This window comes from Garra rufa, chromosome 2, assembly GCF_049309525.1.
Source record: "Garra rufa chromosome 2, GarRuf1.0, whole genome shotgun sequence".
Classification (NCBI taxonomy): domain Eukaryota; kingdom Metazoa; phylum Chordata; class Actinopteri; order Cypriniformes; family Cyprinidae; genus Garra; species Garra rufa.
In genome coordinates this window covers 3,914,036-3,936,354 of record NC_133362.1, presented here as the reverse complement: position 1 = coordinate 3,936,354, position 22,319 = coordinate 3,914,036, and the positions used below count along the sequence as shown (strand labels likewise).

At 33.9% G+C, this 22,319-nt stretch overlaps 1 protein-coding gene across 2 annotated transcripts in view; it reads left to right on the top strand.

Moving 5' to 3' along the window:
* Positions 1-22,319, top strand: part of LOC141325139 (serum response factor-like) — a 54,388-nt gene that overhangs the window by 4,776 nt on the left and 27,293 nt on the right. For both annotated transcript variants that reach the window (XM_073833631.1, XM_073833632.1), the window contains exon 2: positions 2,731-2,997. In XM_073833631.1, coding sequence (XP_073689732.1) covers positions 2,731-2,997 — 267 coding nt within the window. The remainder of the gene's footprint in view (positions 1-2,730; positions 2,998-22,319) is intronic.

Here is a 22,319-nt window from a genome sequence, read left to right as displayed (position 1 = left end):
GTGATAAATTATTTTAAGTTGACTCAACAAATAGTTTTTTACAGTGTATTACTAATCAAAAATTGGCATTAAAGAAAAATTAATAATTTTGACCTATACAATGTATTTTTGGCTATTGCTACAAATATACCCGTGCTACACTGTAGAAAACAAAAAAAACACACTTTTAAGTTCAGTCAATTAATATAAGTTTAGTCAACTTGAAATGTTATGTTGTACTGACAACTTAGATATTTGAGTTGACTTAACAAAAAATTGGTTTGTTAAACTTAAAAGCTGGGCAAGTTGTCACTTAGTACCACTCAACATTTCAAGTTGACTCAACTTTTTTGAGTTGACTGAACTTAAAATTTTAGGGCAGCCAGGTAACAAATTATTTTAAATTGATTCAACAAATAGGTTTTTTTTTACAGTGTACTTAAGACCAGGGTCATATATTAGTTGAGTTTCATGATCTTGAGTTTATTATAGCATCTCCTGTGAACAAACTCATCCAAGAACTCTTGGCATATTTTATATTATTGTGTATTGTACAGTATATTTAATGATTTTTAAAGGTGAATGTTTGTTGTTATTAATACTGTATCCCTAATCACCTTTGGTCATTTGAAGTTAAAGCAGCTGCTGTTGTTGGTTAGTCTGATGGTTGGTTAGTCTCTCTAGTCTAGAGTTCCTCCTTCAGACGCTGACCAGCGGCTCTATTCATAGAGTCTTATCTCACATTGTTTCAGCTGCGTCTCTGCCACTAGTCTGGACCTGTTAAACCATTTCTAGTGGTTATCTGTTAGTAAACACTGATGTCAAATGGGTGCCAGTATTAAATTCTACAGCCGCACTGCTCCATCATTTCAAAACAAACAGCTGAGGAATGACAATATTACAAACATGAGTTCAGCTTCTCAATGCATAAACCATTTCTGTGACTTTGCAACATTAACACTGTTATTTTCCTCTTGAAGTGAAGCTGCTTGAAATCATCTGTCAAGTCAACTATATTTCTATAGTGCTTTATACAAAAGAGATTGTGTCAAAGCAGCTTAATAAGAAACCTGTAATAAACAAGAAAACTGTGTCAGTGATGCAAACACAATTCGATTCTGCGTAAAGCAGATCTAAAAAGAGCACAATAGCAAACATTCAGGTTTTTCCATTAAAGTCAGTTCATTGTTAATTCAGTTCAGTTTAATTACGCTGTGAAGTTCATCAATTATGGATCAAGTTCAATTCTTTATATCAGCTCTTCATCATCCAGCTCAGTACTGTTCCAATAGTGTCTGGGTAATCAAGTAGATAATGTTGCCGAATATATTAAGTGTCTCCTACTAAGCGAGCCAAAGGAGATTTGTATAACATAAAGGTAGACTTTAAAGCAATAGTTCACCCAAAAATGTAATTTTTCTAAAAAACGTGCTCACTCTCAAGCCATCCAAGATTAGGATGAGTTTGTTTCATCATTAGATTTGTATAAATATGTGATTCCATCACTGTCTCACCAATGGATCCTCTGGAGTGAATGGGTGCCGTCAGAATGAGAGTCCAAACAGCTGATAAACATCACCGTAATCTACAGTAACCCACATCTTGAGAAGACAAAAGCTGAAACAAATCCATCATTAAGATGTTTTTGACTAATCCATAATAACGCTTCCTCCAGTGGAAAAATGGTCTGGTCTGAATCAGGAGAGAAATCTGCACCATTTACAAGCCAAAACAGCTCTGAACTTTAAAGCTTTTGTCTTCTCAAGATGTTAACTGATAGACTGGAGTGGTGTGGATTACTTGTGATGTTTTTATCAGCTGTTTGGACTCTCATTCTGACGGCACCCATTCACTGCAGAGGATCCATTGGTGAGACACATTTCTACAAATCTGATGAAGAAACAAACTCATTCACATCTTGGGTGGTAAAGTTTTGTTTCGGCTGAACTAGTCTTTCTTTTTCAGTCGCAAAAAAATAAGTTTTTTGAGGAAAACATTCCAGGATTTTTCTCCATATAGTGGACTTCAATGGTGCTCAACGGATTGAAGGTTAAAAATGCAGCTTCAAAGAGCTCTAAACGATCCCAGCCGAGGAAAAAGAGTCTTATCTAGTGAAACGATCGACTTTTTAACCTCAGATGCTCATCTTGTCTAGCTCTGTGATGCGCATGCGTATCCTGTTCACTCCGGTTCAAGACAGTTAGGGTATGTCTAAAAACTCCCATCACATTCTCTCCTCCAACTTCAAAATCATCCTCCATCGCTGCAGAAGAACAGACCCAGTGTTTACAAAGTGAACGTGCAAAGAAGATCAAACACCCTTTACAAAAAAGGTAAAACAGCGTTGGAGGACGATTTTGAAATTGGAGGAGAAAATGAGATGGGAGTTTTTAGACATACCCTAACTGTCTTGAACTGGAGTGAACAGAGTTCAGGCAGAGCTAGAATAGAATAGATGAGCATTTGAGCTTAAAACTTATATAAATATAATTTTTTAAAGAAAATAACTGATTGTTTCGCTAGATAAGACCCTGATTCCTCGGCTGGGATCGTTTAGAGCTCTTTGAACCTGCATTTCTAACCTTCAATCCGTTGAGCACCACTGAAGTCCACTATGTGGAGAATGTTTTCCTCAAAAAACGTAATTTATTTTTTCACACGAGTATTTTGGATGACAATGGGGAGAGTAAATTATCAGTAAGTGTGTATTCTGGAAGTTGAGGTCTGACTTGTGTTTCTGTGTCTCTGAAGGCGTATGAGCTCTCCACGCTCACAGGAACTCAGGTCCTGCTGCTGGTGGCCAGCGAGACGGGTCACGTCTACACGTTCGCCACACGTAAACTGCAGCCCATGATCACCAGCGAGACGGGCAAAGCTCTGATCCAAACCTGCCTGAACTCTCCGGACTCCCCTCCGCGCTCCGACCCGTCCACGGACCAGCGCATGAGCGCCACGGGCTTCGAGGAGACCGACCTCACCTACCAGGTGTCCGAATCCGAGAGCCTCGGAGAAACCAAGGTGAGTCGGCGTCGATTGAGAGGTTCTGCCGGGCTTTGTCTTTCCCCAGATGCTTTTTCCAAGGTCTGTCATCATGTTTTATGAATCTATGAACCACAGAGACTCTCGAGTCGCTCCAAAATCTACACGCTGAAGAGTTATGGTTGCCATATTAAAGCGCTCAAGTATTTCGTTCCTCCCGTCTGCGTTTGTTCTTCTGATCTGCCTCTCCAGACGCTCCGTCTGCGTCTTTACCGTGTTTACTAGAGTGATTCACATCTTTACTCCTCGCTCGTACTCCGGCAGATAGCGAGTATAAATAGCGCTGCACTCGTTATGACCTCCGCTTTGTAGTTTGTTGACGCGATCCGCTCAGAAATGAATCGCTTGTAAATGACGAGGAGCTTTCAGAGACGTTCAGAGTTCAAACCAAACAGCTCATGTTTACTTGTTGCTTTCTGTGGATGAAGTATTGATCTCACTCTGTGTTTGTTCGGATTCAGTTTAGCAGAGTTTCCTGATACTGTCATCAGAATGCATGTGTCAGATTTTATGCTGCGTTTCAGGATGTGTAGTATTGGTAAATATAAGCAGTTTAAGAGGTCAGCATCACATATAGGACCCTGGAGCACAAAACCAGTCTTCAGTAGCACAGGTATATTTGTAGCAATAGCCAAAAATACATTGTATGGGTCAAAATTATAGATTTTTCTTTTATGCCTAAAATACATAAAATTTTTTTAGAAGATATATCTTTTGTAAACTTTATAAATATATCAAAACTTAATTTTTGATTAGTAATATGCATTGCTAAGAACTTAATTTGAACAACTTTAAAGGTAAATTTCTCAATATTTTGATGTTTTTGCATCCTCAGATTACAGATTTTTAAATAGTTGTATCTCAGCCAAATATTGTCCTCTCCTAACAAACCATACATTAATGCAAAACGTATTTATTCTTTTATAAATGGACCCTTATGTCTGGTTTTGTGGTCCAGGGTCACATGTATTGTATAAATATATATCAGGGTTATTATAGTTTAAAAACCATAAAACCTTTTTGTTTTTTACTTGAAATAGAACAAATGTTATTTGAATTTTTTGAACGAGAAGGTGTGTCCAAACTTTTGGTCTGTACTGTATATTTTTCTGTTTATTAAAGTTTTTACTCTTCATTAGTGCAGTTTTCAGTGGGTTAGTGATATTTTTTTAATTATATAAAAATAATAAATAAATATTTTTAAATGGGTTTTTATACAAAAACTGCTTATAAAATTCACTTTATAAAAGACCCACATTTCTAACTAATTCATGGGGATAACATGAATAATTTCACATGGTTTAGTGTAAGATTTTTGTCCATCTTTTGGAAAATCCAGTTTTAAAAGTAAAAAAAAAAAACAACTACAAATAACTTTTTCCAGTAGGTGGCTGCAGAGCTCCACTATTTGCTATTTGACCACCTGAAAGATATTTTCTCACAAGTTTTTTCAGTTGAATTCATATCTACAGTACAGACCAAAAGTTTGGACACACCTGAATGAGATATTAATAATTAAATGAAAGAGAAAATAATTACAACTATATAGACATAAAAAAATTAATAAAAACAACGAAAAAACACAATACAATTTCTAACTTAAAAAATGACTGAAACCTTAACAAATATTAAATATTAAAATAAAATTAAATATTAAAATGTCTGTATTATTTAACTATTATTTAACTCTCTTCTGCTCACCAAGCCTGCATTTATTTGATCCAAAATACAGCAAAAAGCAGTAATATTGTGAAATATTTTTACTATTTAAAATAACTGCTTTTTGTGTGAATATCTGTTAAACTGTAATTGATTTCTGTGAATGTCTGTGATTTTTTTTTTCTGAATGTTATATTCATTAAAGAAACCTGAAAAAATTCTACTTAGCTGTTTTCAACATAATTATAAAAAATGTATTTGAGGAGCACATCAGAATATTAGAATGATTTCTAAAGGATCATGTGACACTGAAGACTGGAATAATGATGCCGAAAATGCAGCTTTTAAATCAGAAATAAATTAAATTTTTAAATATATTCAAATAGAAAACAGTTCTTTTAAATTGGCAAAATTATTTAAGAAATATTGCAAACTGTTACCATTTTTGCTGTACTTTGGATCAAATAAATGCAGGCTTGGTGAGCATATATGTGACCCTGGACCACAAAACCAGTCTTAAGTCGCTGGGGTATATTTGTAGCAATAGCCAAAAATACATTGTATGGGTCAAAATTATTGATTTTTCTTTTATGCCAAAAATCATTAGGAAATTAAGTAAAGTTCATGTTCCATGAAGATTTTTTGTAAAATTCCTACTGTAAATATATCAAAATGTAATTTTTGATTAGTAATATGCATTGTTAAGAACTTCATTTGGACAACTTTAAAGGCGATTTTCTCAGTATTTTGATTTTTTTGCATCCTCAGATTCCAGATTTTCAAATAGTTGTATCTCGGCCAAATATTGTCCTATCCTAACAAACCATACATCAATAGAAAGCTTATTTATTGAGCTTTCATATGATGTATATATCTCAGTTTTGTAAAATTAAACCTTATGACTGGTTTTGTGGTCCAGGGTCATATATATATATATTTATATATATATATTCAATTTAGATTTTAATAAAGTTTAAAAAATCATTTTTGAAGTGAATATCTAAATATATGAATATGCAGTGCTGCTTTTCTTGTTTTGCAGATTATTGGATATTTTAACTAGAAAATAAGACACAAAAATACAATTTAAAACAGGATTTTTTGCATAATGGTCATATACAGGAAACCTGTTTGGAAACACTCATTATTTAACAGAAATGACCCACAGCAGATCGAACACATCAGTCATAGTATTAATGACGGCTGTTGTTCTGTGAAAGCCGTGTGGGGTTTATTGTGTCTGAATGATGAACAGATGCAGTCGGTCCGCAGCGGCACCTGTCCCGCGCCCCCAGACTTGAGCCGTCCCGCAGCTGAGCTCTGGAGGTGTGCGGCGCGAGCGAGATGAAGCTCAGGCTCCGTGGAGCGCAGTCGTTCCTCTCATTGATAAAAACAGGATTCTGCCTCCGTGGCCTTATATGGAGTGTTTCCCAGCGCTCCTCTGGCCGCGGCTCCTCGCATTCCTCATGAGCTGCAGCTGTCTGCGTCTGCGTCTGTGTGTTGGGTCGCCCCTGTCCTCATCTGAGCTGGAGCACACTTTATACACATGCAGACTGTTTTTATTTGCACGGCTTACAAGTGTTACTTTTAAAAGTAATGCATTACAATATTGAGTTACTCCCTAAAAAAGTAACTAACTTAGTTACTTTTTATGGAAAGTAATGTTACGTTACTTTTGCGTTACTTTTTAAATCTGGGCAGGGCTTGCTTGTTTGTGTTTAATATAAAAAGTTCTATTTTTGTCAAATGTAAAAGCCTCTTCACAGCAAAAGCCTCAGGCTTAGAGAACAATAAATTGACGTCTGTAGAGTAGACCGCAGAAGAAAACAATGTCAACTCTTCAGCAAGAAATAAAAAGGAAAACAAATGCTCGAGACTCATGAAACTTTGCACACATGCCAAAAATGGTGAAAATTTACATCTGATATGGGTTTTAGAAATGGACATTCAAAATTCTACCTATAAAATTTCAACAAAGTGCCCCTCGAGCTGTTTTACTGCCAGCCAAAAGTTCGGGATCAGTATTTTTACTGTATTTTAAGTTCCTAATGCTCATCAAGGCTGTGTTTATTTGATCAAAAATGCAGAAATATTGTGAAATATTATTAGGACGTAAAGCAACATTCTTCTGTTTTAATATACATTAAAAATCTAATTTATTTCTGTGATCAAAGCTGAATTTTTCAGCATCATTACTCCAGTATTCAGTGTCACATGATCCTTCAGAAATCATTCTAAAATACTCATTTATTTAATATAATATTTTTTGGGAAACCTGTGATACCTTTTTTCTGGATTCTTTGATTAATAAAAAGTTTAAAAGACCAGCATTTATTTAAAATAGATTTTTTTTCTAACAACATACACTACTGTTCAAAAGTTTGGGGTCAGTACATTTTTATTCTTTTTTTTTTTTGAGAGAGAGAGAGAGAGTTAATACTTTCATTCACCAAGGATGTGTTGAATTGAGTTTTGTGCTGTTTTTGCCATGTACTTAAACAAACTACTGCTAGAGTTTTAAACAGATCAACGCCAAATTTGGTCAGTCTACTCTAAAGCCCCTTGTGATGTTAAATTACAAATATCTTGAGTTTTGTTAAAAGGCGTGTCCATAGACAAACCTCAATGTTTCGTCATTAAATTTGGTCAGTCTACTCTAAAGGCCTTAGCGATGTTAAATTGCGAAGATCTTGAGTTTTTTGTTGAATTGCGTGTCTATGGCAGCCCAATGAAGTTCAACGCTTCACAATGCAAATAAAAGTTGTTGTAACTCAGCCATAAAATGTCCACACGTTCAATAAGAGTCCTGACCTGAACACATCTGAAGACCAATATTCTCTTAAAATCATAGCGCCACCTGCTGGCAACAGGAAATAACTTGTTTTACACCAACTTAAACATGCAATGTCCAGTCTGCACCAAACTTGACATGTTTGGTAAAAGTCCATGCCTAAAGACATCTAAAGGCCAATATTCAGTTATAATCATAGCGCCACCCATTGGCAACATGATATGTCATGCTTTGCACTAACTCAAAAATATCATGTTCAATCTGCACCAAACTTCATATATTTGATTAAAATGCTGGCCTGAAGACATCTACATGCCAATATCCAGTTATAGTCATAGCGCAACCTGCCTGCAACAGGAAGTGACATGTTTTAAGCTCTAATGAACTACTCAGAGAGATTTAATGACATCAACAATATATTTAGTCAGTTTAATCTAAAGGCCTTAAAGATGTTAAATTGCGAAGATCTTGAGTTTTTGTTGAAGGGCGTGTCCGTGGCGGCCCGACAAAGTTCAATGTTTCGCCAAGGACATAGAAGTTGTTATAACTCAGCCATACAATGTCCAATCTGTCCTGGCCTGAACACATCTAAAGACCAATATTGTGTCATAATCAAAAGGAAATGACTTGTTTTACACTAACTTAAACATGCAATGTCCAGTCTGCACCAAACTTCACATGTTTAGTAAGAGTCCAGTCCTGAACACATGCCCATATTCAGTTATACTGATAGCGCCAAGTGCTGGCAACAGGAAGTGGCATGCATTACGCTCTAACAAACTGCTCATAGAGATTTAATGATATCAACATTAGATTTGGTGAGTCTAATCTAAAGGCCTTTACAATGTTAAATTGCGAAGATCTTGAGTTTTCGTTAAAGGGCGTGTCCGTGGCGGCCCGACAAAGTTTGGCTCTTTGCCATGAAAATAGATGTCGTTTTACCCAGCCATACAATGTCCACTCTGCCCCAAAACAAAGTTTGGCACATATAAATGACTTTGACATATTTACCACTTTAAATGCATATTGCCCACCATTTGCTGTTGTCCTAAAGCCACCAGGTGATGGTGAGCCCGGGTGCAAGGGCCCTTTCATCGCTGCTTGCAGCTTTAATTTCGAATGATTTCCTGCAGTGCAGATGCTGATTGTCGTGAGCGTCTTGCGGTTGCGCAGCAGTGGCGTGTTTGATATGTGTGTGTGTGTGTGTGTGTGTGTGTGTCTGTGTGTGTGTGTGTGTGTGTGTGTGTGTGTGTGTGTGTGTGTGTGTGTGTGTGTGTGTGTGTGTGTGTGTGTGTGTCTGTGTGTGTGTCTGTGTGTGTGTGTGTGTGTGTGTGTGTGTGTGTGTGTGTGTCTGTGTGTGTGTGTGTGTGTGTGTCTGTGTGTGTGTGTGTGTGTGTGTGTCTGTGTGTGTGTGTGTCTGTGTGTGTGTGTGTGTGTGTGTGTGTGTGTGTGTGTGTGTGTGTGTGTGTGTTTGTGTGTGTGTGTGTGTGTGTGTGTGTGTGTGTGTGTGTGTGTGTGTGTGTGTGGGCATCGCTCTGTGTTTGAGTCGCTGTGGTTTGTTTGCTCATTAGAGTCCTTCATCACTCGCTCTCTTAAACATGGCCTGAGCCCAGAGCCGTTAGTCTCTCCGCGTTGGGCCTCACGCTGATGTTTGCTGGAGCTCCAGCGTCTGTCATAAAGAGTCGCTTTAGTTTGGCGTTGGCAGTGCATTCCAGCGTTACGCTGCCAGACCTCCATCCGTCTCCTGAACCTCTCATCTCCCACATACGCTCACATAATCAACCAGCCCCTGTGTGTGTCTGTGTGTGTGTTTGCTCTCAGCAGCAGAAGCCTGTGGTTTCCAGAAGTGTTTTGCATTGTGATTACACACAGAATAAAGTCTAATTAGTCTGCCTACGGTGTAAAACATCTCGAAACACGTTCCCTCAACTCATTCATCACCTGTGACAGTCAGAAAACATCTTCCCAGTCTGTGCTTTCTCCTTTACGTTTACTTTTACAGTACATGATAAACAACATCCTTAGAATATGAAGACGCTTTAATACGAGCATGAGCTGTAGACACCTGTATGCAACTGTATGCAACATTAACATGAAATAGACTGAATATGGATCATTTTTTGTGTGTTTGTTCTAGGGCTGCATGATTAATTGGAATAAAATCACTGAATGAACAAAATCAATTGTTTAAAAAATGAGTGGTTTAATGTTTGGAAATGAAGCAATTATAAATAACTAATTATTTGTAATAAAATATAATAAAATAAAATATGTATTGTTATTATTAGGCATCTTCAATCATTTTTGACCAAACACAAATTATATTTTGAAATTATAAAAATCATGGCTTCATTGAGTGAGATGGCTTTTGGTAAATTTTGTCGCATTATCTATGTGAACACGCAAAAAAATCGTGGACATGATTTGGAAATGTTAAAGGGTTTTGATTAGTAATATGGATTGCTAAAAACCTCATTTGGACAACTTTAAAGGATTTTCAAATAGTTGTATCTCGACCAAATATTGTCCTATCCTAACAAACCATACATCAATGGAAAGCTTATTTATCAACTTTTAGATGATGTATAAATCTCAATTTCCAAAAATGTACCCTTATGACTGGTTTTGTGGTCCAGGGTCAAGTTTTGTGTAATTGTGCAGTTTTTTTGTAATGCAACAAAATGGCACAATTCTCACTTTAAAAAATTAATTGTAAATGTTTCACTCTGTTTTAATATTAAATATTACATTTATTGAAAAATAATAAATACATATATAAATAAATAATAAATCTAATCATTAAAATTGCGTAAATGTTGTATAGTATCATAAAATCCCCTAAAATTCTAAATAATAATCAAAAAATATTATTGAACAAAAATGTGTTACATTAATTTTCCTGAAAAAAAAAAATTACATTTCAAAGGCTTACAAGTAGCCAAGTGTTACCCCTAAACAAACAAACAAAAAAATTATAATAAAAATAAATGACTATTTATGTTAGTTTTATTTTATTGCTAAATAATTAAACAACTTTGGCCGAATTCCTTTTTTCTTTTGTCTTTGTGGTGAAAAACACCAAGACAAAGAAACAATGCTAGGTTTATTTTTTTTACATGACATTACATAAGTTTAAATTTGTTTTTGATGCCACCATATGGCACAAGTCTCACTTTAAAAAAATGGATTTTAAATGTTTTCACTCTGTTTTGATATTTAATATTGCATTCATTGAAAAATAATAAATAAATAATTAAATAAATAAAAAGTATTCAAATAAAAAAAAATGTAAATACTTTTTTTAATTATTGAAAAAAATATTTAAAATAAATAAAAAATATTTTTTTATAATTATTGAACAAAAACATATTACATAAATTTTCCTGAAAAAAGTTACATTTCAAGGCTTACAATGAGGCAAGTTTGACCCCTAAACAAAGAAAAAAATATTTATAATAAAAATCAATGACTATCATTTATGTTAGTTTTATATTATTGCTAAATAATCACACAAATTTGGCCGAATTCCTTTTTTTTTTTTTTTTTTTTTGCAATTTTGCAATTTTGCTAAAAAAAAAAAAAAGAAAAACACATACACAAAGAAACAATGCTAGGTCTATTTATTTTACATGATATTACACAAGTTTTAATTTTTTTGATGCCACCAAATGGCACAATTCTCACTTAAAAAAATGATTTTAAATGTTTTCACTCTGTTTTAATATTAAATATTGCTTTTATTGAAAAATAATAATTAAATAAATAAAAATTATAATAAATCTAATGGTGAAAAATTGCTCATTACAATTTTATAAATATTGCATAGTATCATAAAATCTCCTCAAAATTCTAAATAATAATCCAAAAATATTATTAAATAAAAATGTTACATTAATTTTCCTGAAAAAAAAAGTTACATTTCAAGGCTTACAATGAGCCAAGTTTGACCCCTAAACAAAGAAAAAAATAAAAATAAAAATAAATTATTATTATTTATGTTAGTTTTATTTTATTGCCAAATAATCACATTTTTTTTTTTTTTGCAATTTTGCTATTTTGCAATTTTGCAAAAAAGAAAAAGAAAAACACATACACAAAGAAACAATGCTAGGTTTATTCATTTTACATGACATTACATAAGTTTAAATTTGTTTTTGATGCCACCATATGGCACAAGTCTCACTTTTAAAAAATGGATTTTAAATGTTTTCACTCTGTTTTGATATTTAATATTGCATTCATTGAAAAATAATAAATAAATAATTAAATAAATAAAAAGTATTCAAAAAAAAAAAATTTTAATACTTTTTTTAAATTATTGAAATAAAATGTAATTATTTAAATAAAAAATATTTAAAATAAATAATAAATATTTTTTATAATTAACATATTACATATTTGGACCAAAAAACATATTACATAAATTTTCTTGAAAAAAGTTACATTTCAAGGCTTACAATGATGCAAGTTTGACCCCTAAACAAAGAAAAAAATATTTATAATAAAAATAAATTATTATTATTTATGTTATTATGTTATTAGTATTTTATGCTATTGCTAAATAATCACACAACTTTTTTTCTTTTTTTTTTCTTTTTTTTTCTTGCAATTTTGCACAAAAAAAAGCACCAATACAAAGAAACAATGCTAGGTCTATTTATTTTACTATTATAGTTGCACAATAATCTGGACAGTTTTATAGTATCGTTGGCAGTTCTCCTGCGGTCTGCGCTCTCATTCTAGGAATGATTAGGAAGTGCTGGTGTTGTCCGCAGGACGGCGCGTGTTGAGAGAGTGTCGCTGAGATAATGGAAAGTTAACTAAGATATGCAGCTTTATCAGACTCCACCGAGTGTCTGCGTGATTCAACAGATCCTCAGCGTGAGACTCCGATGCGAATCAGTGATTCTTCAAGATTCATTTGGACCAAAGTATAGAGTTTCAGACTGATTCAGTTTAAAGTGATTCAAAATAGTCCAAAACTGATTTCAGAATTGTTTTGACTGATTGATTCAAAAGAGTCATTTGTGAATGAATCAGACACTGTGTGTGTGTTAATATAAGCAGCAGGACAATGCAATATAAAGACATGTTGTTTGTGTTTTTAATAAATTCACAAACATTTCAGGAAAATTAATGCATTTTTATTCAATAATATTTTTTGATTATTATTTAAAATTTTAAGAAGATTTTATAATACTATGCAATATTTATACAATTTTAATGTGCTATTTTCCCCATTAGAATTAATGTATTTTTTTATCAGTGATTCTTTAAGATTAATTTGGACCAAAGTAAAGAATTTCAGACTGATTCAGTTCAAAGTGATTCAAGACTGATTGATTCAAAAGAGTCATTTGTGAATGAATCAGACACTGTGTGTGTGTTACAGTATAAGCAGCAGGGCAATGCAATATAAAGACATGTTGTTTGTGTTTTTAATAAATTCACTAACATTTCAGGAAAGTTTATGCATTTTTATTCAATAATATTTTTTGATTATTATTTAAAATTTTAAGAAGATTTTATAATACTATGCAATATTTATACAATTTTAATGTGCTATTTTCCCCATTAGAATTAATGTATTTTTTTTTATCAGTGATTCTTCAAGATTCATTTGGACCAAAGTAAAGAATTTCAGACTGATTCAGTTCAAAGTGATTCAAGACTGATTGATTCAAAAGAGTCATTTGTGAATGAATCAGACACTGTGTGTGTGTTACAGTATAAGCAGCAGGACAATGCAATATAAAGACATGTTGTTTGTGTATTTAATATTTTCACAAACATTTCAGGATAATTTATGTAATACATTTTTGTTCAATAATAGTTTTTGATTATTATTTAAAATTTTAAGAAGATTTTATAATACTATGCAATATTTATACAATTTTAATGAGCTATTTTCCCCATTAGAATTAATGTATTTTTATTGATCAGTGATTCTTTAAGATTCATTTGGACCAAAGTAGAGTTTCAGACTGATTCAGTTCAAAGTGATTCAAAACAGTTAAAAACTGATTTCAAAATTGATTGATTCAAAAGAGTAATTTGTGAATGAATAAGTATAAGCAGCAACATGTTTGCTTTCAATGTGATGTGGGTCAGTCTGGATCAAGCGTGTGTCAGATGCATCAGTGTGATCGTGTTTGTCAGTCGTGTGTTCGGTGGTTCTGCTGTAGCTCCAGTGATGGACACGTTTGATGCGTGTGCTGGAGATGCGTGTTGAGCAATGCGTCAGCGGTGGGGGGGGGGGCTGGAGCAGCTGGACGGGTCACTGCTGATTGGCTGCAGCTCTCTAACTTGGGCTGCCTTGCCTTTTTTAGGCGTCCCAAATGGAGCTGTGAATTCCACATGGCTGGCACAGAGACAGAGAGTCAAACCGAGCCAGAAACACTGATTAGAGCAAGAGTGTGGAGCACACACACACACACACACACACACACACACACACACACACACACACACGCATATATACACTGCTACTCAAAAGTTTGGGATCAGTAAGACTTGTAATGTTTTTAAAGAAGTCTCTTCTGCTCATCAAGGCTGCATTTATTTGATCAAAAATACAGAAAAAATTTTTAAATTGCTAAATGTTATTACAATATAAAATAATGTTTTTTATTTGAACATACTTTAAAATCTAATTTATTTTTGTGATGCAAAGCTGAATTTTCATCAGCTGTTACTCCAGGCTTCAGTGTCACATGATCATTCTAATATGCTGATTTATTATTAGAATTATCAATGTTGGAAACAGTTGTGCTGCCAAATGTTTTTTTGGAACCTGTGTTTTTTTCAGGATTACTTGATCAATAAAAGGTTAAAAAAAACAGGGGTTTATATCTTGCAATTCTTTGTTTTTTTCTCACAATTCTGACTACTTATAATTATAAAGCTATAAAGTTTAATTTTGCAAGGGAAAAAAGAAAATATTTTTAAAAATGTGTGTTTATATCTTACAATTCTGACATATCAGCCAAACACGAAAAAATTACTGGCTGATTCAATTGGGAAAAAATGGCAAATATCGGCAGATATATCGGCTTTGTTATCAATTCTTGATATGATGTCAAAATACTTAATACTTCAAATATTTGTATATTTATAAATGTTTTTGATGTTTAAAATAAAGCATGAAAGTATAAAGTATGAAAGTCCGCCACCATTATTTCCACAACTTGTATCTCACAATTGCAAGTTTATATCTCGGAACTCATAGTTTTTTCTCGCAATTCTGGTGACTTTTCTTATAATTGTGAGTTAGAAAGTCCAATTTTGAAGGGGAATAATTGTATATTTTTATAGTTGTGTGTTAATATCTTTCAATTCTGACATCGGGCAAACATGAAAAAATTACTGATACAATAACTAGAAAATGCCAAATATCGGCAGATATATCGACTTTGGAAATGATGTTATAGAGTCTTGATATGAAGTCAAAATACTTCAATATTTGTATATTTATGCATGTTGAATAAATGGAATAAATATAAAATATATTGCTTCTATTGATATAATCAACATAAAATTAATTAAATACTACTTCTTTTCCTCATTAAAGTTATCAGTGTTAATTAAAAATAATTGGAAAATGCCAAATATCATCAGATATATCAGCTTTGAAAATCATGTTATCAAATCTTGATATGATTCATAGTTTTTCTCGCAATTTTGACGACTTTTCTTATAATTGTGTTATAAAGTCTAATCTTGAAGGGATTTTTTTTTATTTTTTTTATTTTGTTTTTACAATTGTGTGTTTATATCTTACAATTCTGACATAATGAAAAAATACTAGCAGATTCATTCATTAAAAAATGGCAAATATTGTTGAAAACTTTAACAAAGACATTTATAAATGCCTATGAGAATCATGAATGAAGAGTGAGTGAGTGAGTGAGTGAGTGAGTGACGGAGTGAGTGAGTGAGTGAGTGAGTGAGTGAGTGAGTGACGGAGTGAGTGAGTGAGTGACAGAGTGAGTGAGTGACGGAGTGAGTGAGTGAGTGAGTGAGTGAGTGAATGACGGAGTGAGTGAGTGAGTGAGTGAGTGAGTGAGTGAGTGACGGAGTGAGTGAGTGAGTGAGTGAGTGAGTGAGTGAGTGACGGAGTGAGTGAGTGAGTGAGTGACGGAGTGAGTGAGTGAGTGAGTGAGTGACGGAGTGAGTGAGTGAGTGAGTGAGTGAGTGAGTGAGTGACGGAGTGAGTGAGTGAGTGACGGAGTGAGTGAGTGACGGAGTGAGTGAGTGAGTGAGTGAGTGAGTGACGGAGTGAGTGAGTGAGTGAGTGAGTGACGGAGTGAGTGAGTGACGGAGTGAGTGAGTGAGTGAGTGAGTGAGTGAGTGAGTGACGGAGTGAGTGAGTGAGTGAGTGAGTGAGTGAGTGACGGAGTGAGTGAGTGAGTGAGTGAGTGAGTGACGGAGTGAGTGACGGAGTGACGGAGTGAGTGAGTGAGTGAGTGACGGAGTGAGTGAGTGAGTGACGGAGTGAGTGACGGAGTGAGTGACTGAGTGAGTGAGTGAGTGAGTGAGTGAGTGAGTGACGGAGTGAGTGACGGAGTGAGTGAGTGAGTGAGTGAGTGAGTGAGTGAGTGACGGAGTGAGTGACGGAGTGAGTGAGTGAGTGAGTGAGTGAGTGAGTGACGGAGTGAGTGAGTGAGTGAGTGAGTGAGTGAGTGACGGAGTGAGTGACGGAGTGAGTGAGTGAGTGAGTGAGTGACGGAGTGAGTGAGTGAGTGAGTGAGTGACGGAGTGACGGAGTGAGTGACGGAGTGAGTGAGTGAGTGAGTGAGTGAGTGACGGAGTGAGTGACGGAGTGAGTGACTGAGTGAGTGAGTGAGTGACGGAGTGAGTGACGGAGTGAGTGACGGAGTGAGTGACGGAGTGAGTGAGTGAGTGAGTGAGTGAGTGACGGAGTGAGTGAGTGAGTGAGTGACTGACTGAGTGAGTGAGTGAGTGAGTGAGTGAGTGAGTGAGTGAGTGACGGAGTGAGTGACGGAGTGAGTGAGTGAGTGAGTGAGTGAGTGAGTGAGTGAGTGAGTGACGGAGTGAGTGACGGAGTGAGTGAGTGAGTGAGTGAGTGAGTGACGGAGTGAGTGACGGAGTGAGTGAGTGAGTGAGTGAGTGAGTGACGGAGTGAGTGACGGAGTGAGTGAGTGAGTGAGTGAGTGAGTGAGTGAGTGACGGAGTGAGTGACGGAGTGAGTGAGTGAGTGAGTGAGTGAGTGAGTGAGTGACGGAGTGAGTGACGGAGTGAGTGACGGAGTGAGTGAGTGAGTGAGTGAGTGAGTGAGTGAGTGTTCTCCAGTGTGCTGTAGGTGTTGTTGATGCGGGGGAGACGATGACGCTCAGATGCGCTGTGATTATCACTATTGTTCACTGTTTGTGCAGTGTTTGCCACAGTTTCTATACAGAGGAGGGACACTGAAGCTGTTTGAGCTCATTTATTCAGCATGATGATGATGATGATGATGATGATGATGATGATGACGGAGTCTCTTATCATTGCGCACTGAGTCTCTGGCAGATTCTGCTCATCAGACAGACAGATGATGTTAGAAGAGTTTCTGGTGTTTAGAGGCTCATTGGTGTGTGTGAGAGTGTGTGCTGACTTAAACCTGAATTCACACCAGCTCATAAATTAAGGTCCCCATGGAGAAGCAAGCTTATAAATCATACAGAATGAGTTTTTTAGAGAATGTAAAAATGCAGAAATTTTCCTGTGAGAGGTAGGTTTAAGTGTGGGATTGTGTGTGTGTGTGTGTGTGTGTGTGTGTGTGTGTGTGTGTGAAGGGTTAAACACTCTCATGTTTCCTGACAGCTGTCTGTATCTTCAGCTGTTGTTCACACACCCCTCAAATACAGTGTTCTGACATTGACCTGCTACTCTCACACACACACACACACACACACACACACACACACACACACACACACACACACACACACATTTTATTTTAATATATTTTTAAAAAATAAATGTCACGTAATCCTTCAGAAATGTTGGAAATATTCTTTGGAACCTGTGATACTTTTTTCAGGATTCTTTGATGAATAACAAGTTAAAAAGAACAGCATTTATTCAAAATGTAAATCTTTTCTAACAATTTAAATCTGTGCTATCACCTTTTTTATCAATTCAACAGATCCTTGGTAAATAAAAGTATTAATTTCATAAAAAAAAAAGAAGGAATAAAAATGAACTGACCCCAAACTTTTGAACAGTAGTGTATATCGTTAGAAGAGATTTCTATTTTAAATAAATGCTGTTCTTTTTAACTTGTTATTGATCAAATAATCCTGGAAAAAAATATCACAGGTTCCAACAAAATATTAAGCAGCTGTTTCAAACATTGATAATAAATCAGTATATTAGAATGATTTCTGAAGGATCATGTGACACTGAAGACTGCAGTAATGATGCTGAAAATTCAGCTTTGTATCATAGAAATAAATTGCATTTTAAAATATATTCACACAGAAAACAGTTATTTTAAATTAAAATAATATTTCACAATATTACAGTTTTTTCTGTATTTTTGACCAAATAAATGCATCCTTGATGAGCAGAAGAAACGTCTTTAAAAACCATTAAATACTGAACTGATCCCAAACATTTGAGTGGCAGTCTGGGTATATATATATATAAATACAGTATATATAGAGAGCAAAAGAGAGCTTGAAGCTCTTTAAAGTGTCACATTTGTGATGTTTGTTCAGTCGGTGGTCAGTGAGAGGAGATGCTGGACTGTAAGATGGTGATGTTCATCTACCAGAGGAGCTCAGATTAACCATTAGATGACATTTGTTTGATAGCAGACATTCCCACATCTGTACAGATGATCCTGTTGGATCTGCTGGATTTCAAAACACAGGTTTCAGTGTGTTTGTTGTTTGAACAGCGGCTCATTTAGACCTTTGGACTGGAGATTCCTCTGTTAAACGCTCCGGATGGGTCTCTTTCACTCTTGAGTTCCCTTTAGTGAACAGAATGAGACGCTCCATCAGTGCTGTGAAATATATATATGTGTGTGATGACTGTGTCTCTCCAGATTACACACAGATGATCACAGATAAATCACAGTGTGTCTCATATCTGTTGTTTGTATTTCTAGGCTCTGAGACTCAGAATGAATGGTTTTGTGTGTTTGTGTAATTGTTCATCAGTGTGTTTGAGAAGCTCAAGGTTGCATAGATTCAGAATAATGGCTGTAACGAGGACACGGTTATTAATTATCCGCTCCTACCTGAAAATAATGAGTAGAACTAGCACATATTTCCAGAAATAAAAGCCCACGGTTCATTATTCTGCTGTGGGGATAAAAGAACTGAAGGTCTAGATTCAGACAAACATACATAAAAATACAGATATACACTGCAGTTCAAATAATGTTTTTTGAAGACGTTTCTTATGCTCGTCAAGGCTGTGTTTGTTTGATTAAAAATGCAGAAAAAAAATTAATATTGTGAAATATTTTTCCAATGTAAAATAACATTTTTCTATTTTAATATACATTAAAATCGAATTTATTTCTGTGATCAAACCTGAATTTTCAGCATCATTGCTGCAGTCTTCAGTGTCACATGATCCTTCAGAAATCATTCTAATATACTGATTCATTATCAATGTTGGAAACAATATTTTTTTGGAACCTGTTTTTTCAGGTTAAAAAGAACAGCATTTATTTAAAATAGAAAGGTTTTAACAACATACACAAATGTTTTTCTTTCATTTTTTTTAAAGAAATGAATACTTTTATTCACCAAGGATGTGTTAAATTAATAAAAAGTGATAGCATCGATTTACATTGTTAGAAAAGATTTATATTTTGGATAAATGCTGTTCTTTTTTAACTTGTTAATTATCAAAGAATCCTTATTCTAGTAATAAATCAGAATATTAGAATGATTTCTGAAGGATCATGTGACACTGAAGACTGGAGTAACAGCTGGTAAAAATTCAGCATTGCATCACAGAAATAAATTATATTTTAAAGTATATTGAAATAAAAAAACATTATTTTAAATTGTAATAACATTTGCTATATTACAGTATTTTTGATCAAATAAATGCAGACTTGATGAGCAGAAGAGAAAACATTAGAAGTCTTACTGATCCCAAACTTTTGAGCGGCAGTGTATGTGCTGTTAAATAACATTATTAAACAGTTGTAATTAACTGCATGCATTTCATCGACTGGATGCGTTTGATTTGATATAGATGAGTTGAGATTGTCCTGTATTGATAGATGTGATCGTTCAGTGAGGTTAGTTGTTCTACCTCTGACCCACTCAATCAGTCACATATAAACCTCCTGAAACATGTCCCTGACGCTCATACAGTCACACACACCACTTCATGAGCTGTTCGTTCCTCTCTGGTTCTGGTTTGGGAGCATTTTTGCTGTTGTGGTTTTGCCTCTGACAGAGTAAACCGGTTTAATTCAGCCGCTGATTATAACATGAACTTATGATTTGAGATTCTGGTGGCTGTAGAGGACATCACTCTATGAACATGACTGAAAACTCTGTTTTTATTGAAGAAATTGTTGTTGTTTTTTGAAAAATGTAATATTTTTCCTCATCAAGGATACATTAAATTGATCAAAAGTGACAGGAAATACGTTGATAATGTTGATAGTAGATTAAAAACTATTAACTGTAAATATTAGAATAAAATTTGAATTTTTGAAAATAAAATCATAAACTACTAAAAATGAAATACAAATAAATTAAAGCTAATCATAAATAAAATTAATTATTAATGATATTACTAATAAAAATGACACAAGCACATAACAAAATGACTACAACTGAAACTTAGTTCAAATTAAAATGAATTGGTTTTTATTGAAGAAATTGTTTTTTTTTTAAAGAAATTAATATTTTTCCTCATCAAGGATACATTAAATTGATCAAAAGTGACAGTAAAGATGTTTATAATGTTAAAAAAGATTTCTATTTCTATTTTTTTTATTAATTGAAATCAAGTATAGCTATAAATAGTAGATTAAAAACTATTAACTGTAAATATTAGATTAAAATTTAAATCTTTAAAAAATGTAAAAAATAAAATTGTAAAAAATAAAGATAAAAATGAAATACAAATAAATTAAGCTAATCATAAATAAAATTAATTATTAATGAAATTACTAATAAAAATGGCAAAAGCACATAACAAAATGACTACAACTGAAACTTAGTTCAAATTAAAATGAATTGTTTTTTATTGAAGAAATTATTGTTTTTTTAAAAGAAATTAATTTTGATCAAATAAATGACTAAACAACTTTAAAAATTCTCAAAAGTTTTCAGTGACTATCTAATCTGTCCTTATTTTGAGGTTGAGTCTGTTTGAAGTGGTTTTTAACACATTCTGATGTCCTGCAAACTAGATCAAATGTGTGTTTGTCATTAAGATGTGATTCTACAGATGTGCCACTTCCTGTGTGCTGCTCAGCATCGCAATTACAATCACAATCACATCTGACTGGCACAATTCCTCCAGTAACGTCTCATCTCACTTCTCAGCATCACACATTTAGATCAAGTTTTAGGGAGAAAAATCCTTTCAGGATGTGCTTGACGCACTCTGCAGGAGAGGTGTGTGTGTGTGTGTGTGTGTGTGTGTGTGTGTGTGTGTGTGTGTGTGTGTGTGTGTGTGTGTGTGTGTGTGTGTGTGTGTGTGTGTGTGTGTGTGTGTGTGTGTGTGAGAATGTAGTGTAATATCTAGTCTAGTGAGATGAACTGAAACACAGCTCCAGCAGAGTATATATATATATATATATATATATATATATATATGTGTGTGTGTGATCTGAGAAATGAGATTGGCTGTGCAGCTCATGATCAGATGTGTGTCCAGTACTGTGTGGAGGTTCTGTTGCCTTTGAGAGCAGTTGTCATGGTAACAGTCACAATAAAAGATGAGCGCAACGAACTTTATTTGAACTGCAGGATTTACTCTTAAACTAGTTCTGAACATTCAAGAGTAATGTCCAGTCAGATGCTCATTATGATACTCTACTCTATATTGTATACAGTGTTGATATGTGAAATAAAACTATTACAAATATTTTTTATTAATTTAAATAAAATAAAATATAAATGCTAGTTGAAAAACTTCAACTTTAAAAAAACAACAAAAAAGAGAAATATATAAAAAAAATATTAAACTGAAATAAAATAAGATGAAGCACTAAAATTCAATTAACAACTTAAAAAGAAATACAAATAAAATAAAGCTAATTACAAATGTGATGTAAATTTCTGCCACTGAAGAAAAATAAAAAAGGTAATTGCAACTTTTTGTTACAATTCTGACTTTTTTCTCACAATTGCAACTTTGTATCTCGCAATTCTGACCTTTTTTCTCACAATTGCAACTTTGTATCTCGCAATTCTGACCTTTTTTCTCAGAATTGAGAGATATAAACACACAGTTGCGAGTTTAAGAGTCCCGTTCTGATGGGAAAAAAAAAGTTCTCAGAAAAGTGAGTTTATATCTCGGAATTCTGACTTTATTACTTGCAAATTTGTGAGATAAGTCACAATAACCTTTTTTCTTTTTTTTTTTTAAATTACAAAAAAAAATTCAAATGAACACTGAAAATATAAAGAAAATATTAAAAAAACTACTTATATATAAAAATACTATAATAGTATATAAATAAAACAAAAATATCACTGTCTCATCCAGAAGAGGTTTAAATGTAGAAATATTTAAAAAGTTGAAATAAAAACATTTTCATTAATTGAAATAAAATTAACTATAAACATTAGAATTTAAACTTTATCTAAACTTAAAAAATGTAGAAACATTTTAAAAGTTGAATTACTAAAATTGT